Source organism: Homarus americanus, unplaced genomic scaffold, assembly GCF_018991925.1.
Source record: "Homarus americanus isolate GMGI-L3 unplaced genomic scaffold, GMGI_Hamer_2.0 scaffold31427, whole genome shotgun sequence".
In the NCBI taxonomy this organism is placed as follows: Eukaryota; Metazoa; Arthropoda; class Malacostraca; order Decapoda; family Nephropidae; genus Homarus; species Homarus americanus.
Window position 1 is genome coordinate 23644 of NW_024747261.1, and position 15198 is coordinate 38841.

Sequence of the window (15198 nt, forward strand, 5' to 3'; positions counted from 1 at the left end):
ATATTGCCTCTTGTCATTCTCACTATCGGAAAATACCCATTAATACACACACAGTACATATCTCTTATCTGTCTGTCTGTATACTAAGATTCGTCTCACTATATACGTGTTGGCACAGTCATCACCATCAGCTATAACCCGGATATAGTGTGTGTGTGTGTGAGCTAATGATCACACCTCCAATTTCATTTCAGAGTGAGTGTTTATACAGCCAGGCAGGTGATGTGGTTTGCAAGCTGGCTAATGACTATTGATCCTCAGTGCCGTAGTTGTGATAGTGACGTAGTTATGATAGAGACGTAGTTATGATAGCGACGTAGTTATGATAGCGACGTAGTTTTGATAGCGACGTAGTTTTGATAGCGCCGTAGTTTTGATAGTGCCGTAGTTTTGATAGTGACGTAGTTTTGATAGTGACGTAGTTTTGATAGTGACGTAGTTTTGATAGTGACGTAGTTATGATGGCGACGTAGTTATGATGGCGACGTGGTTTTGATAGTGCCGTGGTTATGATGGCGACGTGGTTTTTGATAGTGACGTGGTTATGATGGCGACGTGGTTATATGATGGCGACGCGTAGTTTTGATAGCGACGTAAGTTATGATAGTGACGTGGTTTGATAGCATTGTATGATTATGATGGCGACGTAGTTATGATAGCGACGTAGTTATGATAGTGTAAGGGTTCTGAAGGTCCCTCCAGGAAGTTTTATATGCTGGGAAGAATTAGAAAACTTTGAAGAAGTTTCATGTCTTGATTTTTTTTTAGAATCGGTGGAGTAGGTTGGATTGGAGTTAAGGTTAGGTTTGGCAGAGATGATGATGAAGGGTGAATTGATCTGAAAAGTATAGGAATTACATAAAGTATAGAATTCATGTGAAAAGTATAGTAGTAAAGTATATACAAGTAGAGAAGGGAGGCAAAGTATAATGTAATAATTTATATATGCAGTCCTGACACCTGTGCTTGGTGGGGGGGGGGAGGAGAACGTGTGGTGATGTTGTTTGGGCATTGTGCCCGAGTTGTACCCTGCTGTTGCCCACGTAGACTCTCTCTCTCTCTCTCTCTCTCTCTCCAGCTTGCATCACCTGAAGATTAATCACCCTAACTTAACGTAACCTAAGAGTGATACGTGTGATGATAAATTTGTCGAAAATAAGACACAAAGAAAGAAATGAAGGAAAGAGAAAGAGAGAGAAGGAAGAAAAAAGAAATGAAAGAAACGTGTGCAAAGGAGAACAGGTGTGATGCAGAGAGAAGACAGGTGTCATGCAGAGAAGAAATTATGAGTCTGCCCAGGTGGTGTGTGTGTGTGTGTGTGTGTGTGATTCGTGGAAGACTAAATGTTGAATTATTTTTTTTTTTACTTGTACTTATTATTATTATTATTGTTAGTTTTGTTATTATTACTATTATTATTTTATTATCGTTACTGTTATTGTTATTATTATTGTTGTATTTCTCTAGCCACGAAGCGGTACTCTGGTCAGGGCTGGTTGTGCGTGGTGAGGCAGGGCTGGTTGTGCGTGGTGAGGCTGGGCTGGTTGTGCGTGGTGAGGCAGGGCTGGTTGTGCGTGGTGAGGCTGGGCTGGTTGTGCGTGGTGAGGCTGGGCTGGTTGTGCGTGGTGAGGCTGGGCTGGTTGTGCGTGGTGAGGCAGGGCTGGTTGTGCGTGGTGAGGCTGGGCTGAATATATATAGAGGCCAACACACGTGCAATTTATATTAGTACATTGGAAACGCAAATTGCCTCAGTGATTGTCCAGTGACGCTCTTATTTGTCCACTGGGAATACTGTACTCTATAGTTCAGGGAGATAGAGATGGATGGAGGGAGAGAGACGGAGAAGAAGAGGGAGTGAAGGAGGAAGGAGGAAGGGAGAGAGAGAGATAATTCTGTTGGCTGGTGATAGAAATAGTGGTTGTGGGGAAGGGGGTGATGGTGGTGAGGACAGGGTGATAATGAAGGTGGGTAAAAGTTTAATAAAAGCATCTCTCTCACCTGGGGGGGAGTAGGAAACGTGCCCTGCCCGTCATACCTATTATATCAAGTGAGCAAATGAAATCATAACACACACACACACCCCCCATCCACCTACCCCATCCACCCACCACCTCGCGCAGTCCCGCCACTATAAAATTCAGCCCATAAGAGCCCGCACCGATAGATATAAGAACAGCACCATCCCATCTATTGTTAAAATAATAAACAACTCCTGATTTATGTACTGTACAGCCCTGTAAATGTATTCAATGCATATTATATCATTATGTCTAAATCAAATGTAAGTCTGTATATTCAGCCACCGGCTACAACTCTGTTAATAAACCGTTTATTATTATTATTATTATTATTATTATTATTATTATTATTATTATTATTACACACACAACATGGGTACCTGTATAAGAGAGACGGTCAAGGATCACCAATATATTTGACAGGCTAGTGTCTGTCTGTCTGTCTGTCTCTTTGTTTGTCTGAGTAATAGATATGTTTTTATTTTATTTTTTAGTTTATCTGTAAGAGTGAAAAGAGGAAGTGTGTGTGTGTGTGTCTGTCTGTGTGTGTGTGTGTTTGTGTCTGTCTGTCTGTCTTGTAGGACTAAGTGAATGAGTCAGGGGGCAGGTCTCGTTACTGCACCTGTCACCTGGGCTGCTGCCTCCTCCTCCCTCACCTGGGATTCAATAATACTAATTGGCTTCACACGAGCTCTGCCTACCTGCCTGGGTCCCTGAGTAACTCTTGCTGCACGTGACGGACACACACACACACACACACACACACACACACACACGCCAGATTGTGTATGTAAGGTCTATTTATATACATACAGTCATACATAACCAAGAGCACTCACTTATACATGCATACATAAGCAAATATGCACATATATATACATACACAAACACACACACACCCTAGATTGTGTATGTGACTATGTGTACGTTTGAATATGTACACAGATGCACACAATCATATGACCACACACACACACACACACACACACACACAAAGAAATAAAGTGAGTGAGAAAGAAAGACGGGGAAGGTGTGAGAGAAAGAGAGAGAGTGAGGTGTTTATTACCATGATAGACCCATGTTCAGTAGAGTACCACGACATCCTGTTATGGTAGCTGAGTACACTATATACCTGCACCTTGACCCCTGTACTCTGTCGGGTCCACCAGGTGTGTAGTTCAGTACCTGTACACCTGGTTATGTTAATTGACTCTTAATTATACCTTATTGTTTTTTTATTAGTATTGTTGTTTTTGTTGATTTTACTCTTGTTTTTGTTGATTTTTTGTTATTACTACAACTACTACCACTATTATTGTTGTAGTTATTAATATTACTACAACTATTACCACTATTATTGTTGTAGTTATTAATATTGTTATTTTTACGATTTTTATTGTTTTTTCTTGGTGGTATTATTATTATCAGCATTATTATTAAACGTGAGACAGGAGGAAGGACACAGTGAGGAGAGGGGGGGGCAGCAAGACACACGCCTCCCTCACAAGATGGTTGACGGCGTGTTATCGTGTTCTTATCATACATACACACTGTACATGAATACATACATACATACTGTACATACGTGTCTGTGTGTGTGTGTGTGCATATATGTGTGTAGTCACGGTGTGTGTGGTGTGTGTATACGTGTAGTCACGGTATGTGTGTGTGTGTGGTGGTGTGTGTATACGTGTAGTCACGGTGTGTGTGTGTGTGTACAAGACGGTCAGGAATCACTTTGGTCGCGTGGGTATTGATTCTGGCTCACACTTGATCAAGGTCGACCTCCAAGATACCATTCGAGTCCCTCTCCCCTACCTCGTCACCCCCTCCTCCCCATCTTCAGCCCTCTCCACCTTCTACCCCTCCCCTCCTCCCCTTCCCCTCCTCTCCCATCCCTTTCCTCTCCCCCCTGTTAATCGGCTGCTGGCCTAGGGGTGCTCAATAGTTCTTTACATGGGATTTCCGTCAACTCAGGGTTTGTGTAGTGGTTTAACCTAACTATTGGGTCGTTAGGTTATGGTGGGCAGCTGTTTTTCTCATTGGTTCTACGTTAACTATGTGGTTAGTTGTTTCCTGTCAACCTAACCTACCCTTAACTTCTCCCGTAGCCTAGCCTTAACTAACGTAACCCCCCCCCCCAGGTATAATCGTCTCCCTCACCTCTCGTGCTTATGGGCAATAATCGTTTCCCGACAGTGATAATCGATTACAGTCCACCCAACACTGCCGGAGATTATCGCTGTATCGTAACTCACTATTGCTGGAGATAATGATAATAATAACAATAATAATAATAATAGTAAAAATAATAACTAGTAGTAGTAATAATAATATGTATGCTTTAATAATAACTTTCCAGTGTTATATTAAATTCCTGCAACAAATTTTTCACCAATTTTTCTGAGAATTGTGTCAACTAACTTAAAAATGTTCCTTTTACTCAAGTTTACTCAATTTGCATAAAGGATTAACTCATATCAATTTGGGGGCCACCAGATGAGCTCTCCTTCCCTTAATCATTATATTCTGGGTGTTACCTGAAGATTAGACACCCCAGCTTGTACCTGTAGATTAGACTGAAAATTAGAAAATTCAGCTTATTTCGCCTGAAAATTAGACACGCCAGCTTATTTTACCTTAAAACTCTCTCTCTCTCTCTCTCCCTCCATTAAAACCAGCTTGGCGATAGTGAGCTAACTTTAACAATTCCGAACAACATTTTGTATGTATCACCAAAGGACACACACACACACACACACACACACCTCTGTTCTACGAAATATCAATGTGGTGTTTCATCTCTTCAAGGAAACTGTCCAGACAAGTTTTATAGTAGGTGACAGAAACGTGGCTTAAGAGGTGTGAGGTGACTGGTGTACCTGTGTGGCCCCAGGTACAAAGACACCAGGTACGGGGACTAATACAGGTGCAACAATACATTAATTAAATCCAATACTAATGACATACAGGTGTTGCAGCGCCATGGTAGACACACACACACACACACCAAACATTCATTACTTTAGGAGTGTTGTTGTGCTTCGTAATTCTGTCTGTTTTGTTGTAGTGACTGTGTGTGTGTGTTTGTGTGTGTGTGTGTGTGTGTGTGTGCGCTACGTGAGCTGGGTAGTAACAAGGTGTTCGTGTTGGTGTGAATGTATGTGCGTGTCTGTGTACGAGTTTTTAGTAGCAACAGATGTGCATGTAGGTTCGTACTTGTCTGTGTATATATGTATATATGTGTGTGTGTGTGTAGGGCTTTTAGTAGCAAGTGTGTGTGTGTGTGTAAGGTCCGTAGATAAGTAGCAACAGGGTAGAGGGGCGTGGCGAGTACTGACGCCCAACATGACAGCCCATTAGTAGGGTGAGAGGCCACGCACACACACACTGTAAGAGGGGGCGGGGTTGAGATAGGGAGAGACACGGACGGAGAAGAGAGACGGGAAGGAGGTAGAGAAAAGGGGGGAAGGATGAGATGAAGGAGGAAGGAAGACAAAGGTAGGGAAGGGAGAGAGGGAGATATGGAGAGAGGAAGGAAAGAGAGAAGCTGAGACAGTAAGAGGAGATAGAGAGGAGGGGACAAACTGGCGGTAAGGTTGTTATGGGACTGGTAATAGTGTGGGAACTACGGTGATTTTTGTTCATTTTACTCAGGGGAAGCATCCAAGGGGGGGGCATGAAGTGAGAGGACTGCTTCTGAGGCAACAAAATCAGCTGGCTCTCTCTCTCACATTGACAGGGGGATTAGGAGGAAGAGGGAGGGTGTGGTAAGGAAGACTTGGTAAGAGGAGGAGGAGAGAGTCAAGACCTTAGGGGGTGAAGTAATTAGCCACTAGTTAAGGAGCAGTTGGTGTGTGTGTACTCCTGAAACACACACACACACACACACACACCCTTCCTCCTGTAGGTGGTCACGCCCTGTCCCATCTCTGTCACCCTTCCATCTATGACCTGCAGGTGTGTGGTAAGGGGGAGGACGTCACCTTTAATTACATTACCTGCCTTGATTACCTGTCTCTTGTACGCCTGTCTCTAGTACACCTGACTCCCTATCACTACCTGTCTCCGTAACACACCTGTCTACCACACCTGTCTCTAGTCTCAGTGCTCTATTGTCGCCATTTTGTTTAATATAGGTACTTTATCTCTTGGTAACTGGTTAGAAATAAGGAAGTCACAGTGTACTTTCGCCGCCATTTTGATTCAACCAGGCATTTACTCTCCCTATAATTTGAACCTTTGAACCATTTTGAGGCTTCGAACATTTGAACCTTTTTGAAGATTCGAACCTTTGAACCATTCCACCGTACACACTTATTCCCTCTGTCTGTCTGTCTGTCTGTCTAAATAATCTTCGCCAGTACAAGCAGAAGGCGAGCGAACGTGCGTGTGGCGAACCTTTCCGAAACTGGTTGGTTATTGCTGGGTGGGATACGATCGCCAGGCGCTATTGAATGCTTCCTCTGGCGCATGTTTATGGGAGGGGCCTGAGAATTGTGGGAGGCTGAGGTAGTCGGGGAGGGGGAAGGGGGATGAATGATGGAGGAGTGAGAGGAGGAGAGAAAGGAGAATGAATAATGAAAGTGTAGAGAGAAAGGAGGAGGAAAGAGAGTGGGGGATGAATTATGAGTGGTGTTGAGAGGAGAGAGAGAGTGGGGGATGAATTATGAGTGGTGTTGAGAGGAGAGAGAGAGGGGGGGGATGAATTATGAGTGGTGTTGAGAGGAGAGGGAGAGAGAGGGGGGAATGGTAAACGGAGAGAGAGTGAGGGAGGTGTTGGTCACAGGTAAGACATGATTCATAATATTTAGGTAAAGTGGGTCACCTGTTAAAGATGTACCCCAGGTGGTGGAGGGCCTTGTTGATTGTATCTGTTCCCTCCTTCCCTTCCCCCTCTCTTCCCCCTCCCTCATTTTCCCCTCTCTTCCCCTCCTTCCGTCTTGGAGTTACGTGACGCGGTTAGTGGGTTTAAAGTGAACTTGTTAATTAGGTTAATGTACAAAGGTGTGTGAGGAGCTTATTATTTTTATTATTATATTATTATTCAAGTTAGTATCTCACTGTCCACCTACTTACCTACTTTGTGAGTCCTGTCCTCTCCTACCACCACCACCACCACCACTACCACCACCACTACCACCACCACCGCCTGACAAACAGCTGACCAATTGAGTGTACAGGTTGAAATGTGTTGCTGAACTTACCTTGTGCACGTATCCTGGTTCACACACAACACACACACACACACCCTATGTGTGTGTGTGTGTGTTGTGTTACATACTGAAGTGAGGAAGGTGAAGATTTACACGGGGTTGGTGGTGGTGATGGTGTAGGAGGGGGAGGGAGGGTGATAGAAGGGAGGGAGGGGGGAAATAGCCAACTAGAGGCAGGCAATATGCAGTTACTTCTTCCGTCTCTCTCTCTCTCTCTCTCTCTCTCTCTCTCTCTCATCTACATGCATTACACCGGCACCTTAACTTTTATTGAATATTAAAATCAGTCGCTGCGTCATGAGGTACACTTGAATAATTAATGTGGTGTTACATATTAAACTTTGTACATATGTAGTGATGTTACATATACTTAGTTTGAGTGAGTGTATGTGCGTATTTATGTGTATGTATGGTTTGTGTGTGTGTGTATCAGACCATCATGTACACACACACTCCCTACATGAAGACGCCACTCGTGACTGTGTGAGCACCGGATGTTTAATGGCGCCAAAACTGTCATATGACAAACCAGTGTCACCAAGCTTGTCAGTGCCCCCCCCCCGTGCTCCTCTCCCTCCCCTCCCCTTATCACCCCCTATTCCTTCTCCCCCTCCTCTCCCCCCCTCCTCCCCCCTCCCAGGTCTTGTACTTTAACACGTGCCTGACCCAAATTATTTAAATCAAATACCTGTGTTACCTGGTGATGACGTGTAGATTAACCTGGTGATGACGTGTAGATTAACCAGGTGATGACGTGTAGATTAACCATAATTAACCACCCTACCGTATCTAAATCCACCGGAAGAGATAATTAGGTATATTTAGCTGAGGTAGAGAGATAGGGAGAGAATATTGTAAGTCTTGAGAGATAGAAGGTTTATTTTAGGGAGATATGTCGTCCATTTGATCTCTTTCTTCAGGTGAGAGATGGTGACTTTATCTCTAGGGCAGGTAGAGAGATGATTAATATCTCGTGTTTGGAGATACTAATGTGTTTTTTATCTCTCACAGGGGGACTGATACTCTCAACGTGAGCTCCCAGTCACCATTCGTCAAGGAGAGACCTCTTCCTACCTTGGTGAGTATCTCTCTCATCTCTCTTTCTCTCTCAACCTAAAATATGAATAAATAAATGATAAAAAAAAGAATGAAATAAACGGATGTATACGTAAATATAAAAAAATAATAGGAACATACACAGGAATGTATGTTTTTAGTCTGGTACACAACACTGGCTGTATATCTCACACACACACACACACACACACTGCAGCAGCTGGTGTGTGTGTGTGTGTGTGTGTTTGGGTATATATTTTTTTGTTCGTAATATGTTTGTTTTTTGTTTAGCTACAAGTTTGTGTTGCTGTAGTGTTTGTGTGGGGGGGGTGGGTGAGGAAGGTTGACGTGTGTGTGTTTTATAGGGAATGTTTTTTTTTGGGCTTGTTGGAAGGAGTTTTGTGTGAGTGTAGCAGGTTAATGATCTTTAACCTGAGAGAATTTTTTTGTGTTTTTGTTGACGTATATACCAGCCAGTCCCCTTCATCCTTCCCCCTCCCCCTCATTCTTCCCCCTCCCCTTCATCCTTCCCCCCTCTCCTCTCCCCTTCCCCTCACCCCTTTCTCTCCCCCCTCCCCTCTCCCTTTCTCCTAACCTAACCCCATCCTTATATATGTACCTGTCTTTGTATACATTATCCTCACCTGTATCTCTACCTGTAATTATATATCTTTACCTGTACCTCTACCTGTAATTATATATCTTTACCTGTACCTCTACCTGTAATCATTATCCCAGTGTCAGTATTATTATTGTGTTACAGAGAGGTTATGTAACGCTACCTGTAACCTGATTCTTATTTCTGAATCTGTAACTCAAAATGGTGGAATAATTTTAGGTGGGTGAGTTTGTTTTGTCTCTGTAATGCAACAAAATCTATGTGGGAGGGAGGGTAGTGGGTCGCGTTGGTCGGTAGTCGTGAACGCGTTGGTCGGATTTCTGAAAGACGGTGGTGTATTTTGTGTGGTCGGGTGAGTATGTGTTTGTATGGCTGTGTGTGTCTGTATGGCTGTGTGTGTGTGTGTGTGTGTGTGTGTGTGTGTGTGTGTGGCCAGGGTGCAGGGAAACATTGCAGTGATATCACATAACACAGTTGGCGCGCCCAAAACACACACACACACACACACACACACCCACCCACCCACCCACCCCAGACTCACCACCACAGGTAACACAATTAGTCTCCTCCCTCACTCCTCTCTTTATCACTTTCACTGACTTGTTCACATCACTAAGAACGGTCAGGTGTGTGTGTGTGTGTGGTGTCGTAATGTGGTGACCTTAATAAGAGATCTTCGTTTTCACCTTGACATTTATAACACACACACACACACACACACAAGGAGAATAGTGTTTATACATCAAGGCACTAGACTGTAAACAAGGTTGGGTCAGAAGAATCAGTTTAGGGAGAACCAAACAACATTCATCTGAAACATTTCCAAATAAAACCAGTGTGTTCTTGTGCTGGACGTCGATAGGTTGTTACAGGGGGAGGGGCGGGGTAGGGGTAGGGAGGAGCTCCTTGAGTCTGCTTCAGGTAAATGTCAGGTAAACAGAGAGCTTACGGGAAACGGCCAGGTAAGGTAACGTTACGGGTCAGACACGAGGGTGGGCCACACATACGAGTTTGTATCCGGTGTTGGTCAGAAAGCTCACCCGCCTTTTGTCTCACACCGGTACCTCCTCCTCCTCCCTGCGGCTGGCCAGACGCTCCTCCTGCTCTACACGCCCACCACACTTCACTCTGCCACCCTGGACGCCACGCCACGCCACTGCTCTATACCGCCCATAAGCTGTTGTTCCCACCACGCCCACACGCTGCTGTTGACGCCACGCCCACACTACCGCCCACCATCTGTAGTGTTGTGGCGACGGTAACTGTCTAACCGCTCACTGTCAGTTCTGTCACGGTCATGAGCGACGGTGTCTCTCTTAGCTCCACACCTGTAGTGACGGACAGGTGTGTGTGTGTGTTTACCTGAGGAGACAGTACTAAGAGGGTGTACTTTTTCCCCTGAAGTAAGTGTTGGTGGTAAAAGAAGTGTTGACTCGTGAAGCAAGTGTAGAAAGTGTTAGTAACAGTTATTGTAAGTGTTCCAAGTGTATAATAAGTGTTTATTTTTGTACCTATTGTTGTATAATTTTGAGGGGACCACTTACACACACACACACTTACAAAACACTTATTTCCAAGCAAGTGTTGTAAGTTGAAGGAGCTATACCACTTGATCTGATTAAAGTGCTGGAAGATTTATAATATCCGACAAGTCATAAAGTGTCAGGAATTAAGGTGAAAGTGGCGACCAAATTACGAGACTGTTAAACACTTTCCCTCAAGCGTTTCAGTGACTTAAACACTTTCTCATGCTTCTAAGTGTTAAGTGTATAATCGTGTGACTCGCAAGTGCCTTTGATGTTATGAGGTGACACTTAATCTATATCCCGACGCCCCAAGTGCTAAAGTGTACAGTTGAAATCTTACTGATGGTCTAAAAAAAAAAGTGTTGGCGCTGTGTCGTGTTGCCGGGTATGACACTTACCTTTTGACACTTTCCTCCCGTAAGTGATTTGACAGGCAGTACCACCACAGTGTTAGTGAACGTGACACTTACTCACACTTGAAGGAGAATTAGACACTTCCTCGTCAGATAAAAGTGTTTCGAGAGACAAAAACACTTTATCTTTACTCAAATATTGACAATAGGAACTTAAACACCTGATCTGGGCACCTGAAAAAACTCTAATTAGATTTGGCAGGTGAGTGTTAGAAAGACTACAGGAACCTTCTTTCTCGCACCTGTTATATATGTGTGTTGGTAAAGCGAGGGAGAGAGAAGGGAGAAGGGAAGAGGAGAGACAAAGACGGAGGAAGGGAGACAAAGACGGGGGAAGGGAGAGAGACAAAGGGAGAGAAAGGGGGAGAGGGGGTGTTAGCTCATCTTAATCACAGCAAAAGTTAGACCAATTGACTGTACTATAATTATATACAGTAATATAATATCTCAAGTTGTCTCATTCTCCCGGAGAGTTTAATGGGGGAGAAGAGCCCAGTGAGGCAAATTAGTCACATCAGGGAGAAGCAAATGAGGCAATGATTGAGCAGATGAAGCAATGGGGGGGGGTGATTTAGGAGTTGAAGCAAATGAGGCAATGATTGAGCAGATGAAGCAATGATTTACAAGTGGGCGTAATGAAGCCACTAATGAGGAAGAAGCAAATGAGGCAATTAATGAGAGTAAGGAGTAAGCCAATTTGGTAATTAGTTCAAAAGTTATATAGTTAAGGTTATTAAGTTGTTTTTTAGGTCATTTCAGGGGTTCAGAGTTTGGTGTTATGAGACTTGGGTTCGTCTTAGGTCATTCAGGGGTTCACTTACAAATTAGGGTTTGGGTTCGTTTTCAGTCACATGTGTCGTGAGGATTAATTAGGACAGGTTGACTGGCATATGACAGTTAAAAGGTAAGTCATGCAGATATATAGACTGTCGTAATGACTGGCTTGGTTCCGTTATCCGCCGTCCAGTCAAATACCGCAACGAGCGTGCTGGCCGGTCTGTCGGAACTGTTACTTGTGTCTGTCGGTACTGTTACTTGAGATCTGTTTGTCACGTGATCCATTCAACCAATCATAAAACATCGCTTCACACGTCACTAATTAATCAACCAATCACAACATCTCCTCCCCACGTCACTAATTAATCAACCAATCACAAACATCTCCTCATCACGTCACTAATTAATCAATCAATCACAACATCATCTCCCCCACGTCACTAATTAATCAACCAATCACAGCTCCCCACGTGACTATTTCGACCAATTACAGCCCATGTGTTGACCAATGAGAGGTAGTGGTCCGTTACTATCATACAGGATGCTTTTAGTGTGATAATGTCACCAGTGTCCTTCACTTACACGTTACTCTCCCCCAACAACTGAATCGTCACCATGATATAATGACTGGTGTTACCGTGATATAATGACTGGTGTTACCGTGATATAATGACTGGCGTTACCGTGATATAATGACTGGGGTTACCGTGATATAATGACTGGTGTTACCGTGATATAATGACTGGCGTTACCGTGATATAATGACTGGGGTTACCGTGATATAATGACTGGTGTTACCGTGATATAATGACTGGGGTTACCGTGATATAATGACTGGCGTTACCGTGATATAATGACTGGGGTTACCGTGATATAATGACTGGTGTTACCCTGGTATAATGACTGGTGTTACCGTGATATAATGACTGGTGTTACCCTGATATAATGACTGGTGTTACCCTGATATAATGACTGGTGTTACCCTGATATAATGACTGGTGTTACCGTGATATAATGACTGGGGTTACCGTGATATAATGACTGGTGTTACCCGTGATATAATGACTGGTGTTACCGTGATATATAAACCTAACCTAACCTTAACTAGCTGACCAAAGAATCATACAATAATATTTACTGGATAAAATACAAAAACTTGTGGTGTATATGAAGTGTATGAAGTCTGTATAGTGGGGAGGGAGGGGGCAGCATACAACAACAGCAGTATACAGCAAGAACAGCATACAACAGCAGCAGTATACAGCAAGAACAGCATACAACAACAGCAGTATACAGCAAGAACAGCATACAACAGCAGCAGTATATAGCAAGAACAGCATACAACAACAGCAGTATACAGCAAGAACAGCATACAACAGCAGCAGTATACAGCAAGAAATAGCATACAACAACAGCAGATACAGCAGTACAGTATACAACAGCAGTAGTATACAGCAAGAACAGCATACAACAGCAGCAGTATACAGCAAGAACAGCATACAACAACAGCAGTATACAGCAAGAACAGCATACAACAGCAGCAGTATACAGCAAGAACAGCATACAACAAGAACAGCATACAACAAGAACAGCATACAACAACAGCAGTATACAGGAGACGGCCCCAACAGAACACCGTGAATAGTTTTATGTTTCTCTGTGAAGATTATGGGTTGAGAACTGTAAGACCTTGGCGCTTATGTGGTTGTGGTTTAACTCTTTTGAGATGTTGGCTTTAATTTTTTTGGGATGATGGTTTAACTTTTTTGGGATGGTGGTTTAACTTTTTTTGGGATGATGGTTTAACTTTTTTGGGATGGTGGTTTAACTTTTTTTGGGATGGTGGTTTAACTTTTTTGGGATGGTGGTTTAACTTTTTTGGGATGATGGTTTTAACTCTTTTGGGATGATGGTTTAACTTTTGGGATGATGGTTTTAACTCTTTTGGAATGGTGGTTTAACTTTTTTGGGATGATGGTTTAACTTTTTTGGGATGGTGGTTTAACTTTTTTGGGATGATGTTGATCTCATTCCACTGTGGTATTCCCGCGTTAATAATACCTACCTGGCTGTCACCTGTCGCTCCACTTAACCCAGCATTAGCCGATCACCAGCACGTGTGATGTAAAAAAATGATTCCCACACTAATACATTAACAATAATTAACGCCATACACGCCTTGTTTATATTACCAACACACGTATCAAGACTAATAAATATACAACAAAAACAACAACAACGAGGAAATACAACAAAATTCGAGATGAAAATAACAACAAAAATAACCTGTAATTAATAACCCGAAACTTTAAATAAATGGCAAAAGAAACATCTACTGTTATTGTTTACATCCTCAAAAACTCCAAGAACATGTGTGTTTATATCATACAGGAAACGTTCATCATGTGTACGTGAGAACATGACCAAATGTTTGTAGGTCACAGGGGGTAGACAAATGGCGAGCTTGTGTTGATAGTTGGTATCCGTTGGCATATTGTGTTAGTAGAGTTGGTATCTTAGTGTGTCTCAGTGTTGTGGTCTGGTATGTGTGTGGGAAAGGTTGGTGTTGTACCTGTAGTAACAAAAATGGGAAACTTGGGTCGTATAATTAGGGATTGGGGGAATATTGGTAAGGGTGCTGTATTAATGGGTAAAAATGGGGGAAGACAAGAGTATGGGGTGGATGATATATTAAACGAGAGAGAGGTGAGAAAGGACTGGTAAACTGACGGAAAATATTTGAGGTGGAGGGCTGTAGTCGCCAACCCTCAGACATGATTTTGGCTGTTTTATTTATTTTTTATATTGTTTTCTATGATATAATTATGACTGTTTTATGTATGATGCGTTTATGGGGTTAAGACGACCATTTTAAAGTTTTGTTGCCATTTATGAATATTGTATGTATGGTAGTGTATATTTGTTTTATGTATAGTGTATGTTTTGTTTTATGTATGTATATCTTCCTCCTCAGGGCCTCCTGCCATGGAAGCGACGCACCACATATTCCCTCGGGGTTAAAAACACAAAATTCGGTAGCCCAGGTTACCCCTCTCCCCTCGACAGGTTCAGGTGAGCACAGCGGGTGGTACAGTACTGTGTTATTACTATTTTGCTATTTGTAACCCCCCCCCCCCCATCATGCTGAAGTGGTGTTTTTAAGTTATTAATAAACCTGAAAAATACATGTGATATAATTTTTTTTAGTTCATTTTAGTTATTTATTTATTTTTTTAATCAGTTTGTCAATTTTCAGAAACGTCAAGGACTCACCACTCGGAGGCAATGCTAGCTTTTCTCACATGCCCCGTTCCTGTTTATCCGAGTCCAGGTTGCAGCATGCGGCCTCAGCTCCTCGCTTGAATGTTATGCCAGGTAGGGTTCTCTCTCCAGATACTGTACAGAGTATTTTGGGTTTAGTCTTGTACTGTACTGTTGTAACTTTGTCTAATGTATCAGATGGGAGCTTCATTGTGTTGTGGGTGTAGTTGTTATGTTACATGTTATACTGTTGTACTTAAGTCTAATTAATATCAGTGTTATGTATTTAGGTGACAAGATAAAACACACATA

General features: G+C 42.9%; 1 protein-coding gene across 1 annotated transcript in view; it reads left to right on the plus strand.

Annotated features, from left to right (window-relative positions):
• The first annotated feature begins 8243 nt into the window (after positions 1–8243).
• LOC121879537 (PAS domain-containing serine/threonine-protein kinase-like) overlaps positions 8244–15198 on the plus strand; it is a 30822-nt gene continuing 23867 nt past the window's right edge. The window contains exons 1-3 of the mRNA XM_042386194.1: positions 8244–8312; positions 14600–14697; positions 14882–15000. Of these exons, the coding sequence (XP_042242128.1) occupies positions 14928–15000 (73 nt within the window). The 5' untranslated portion in view covers positions 8244–8312; positions 14600–14697; positions 14882–14927. The remainder of the gene's footprint in view (positions 8313–14599; positions 14698–14881; positions 15001–15198) is intronic.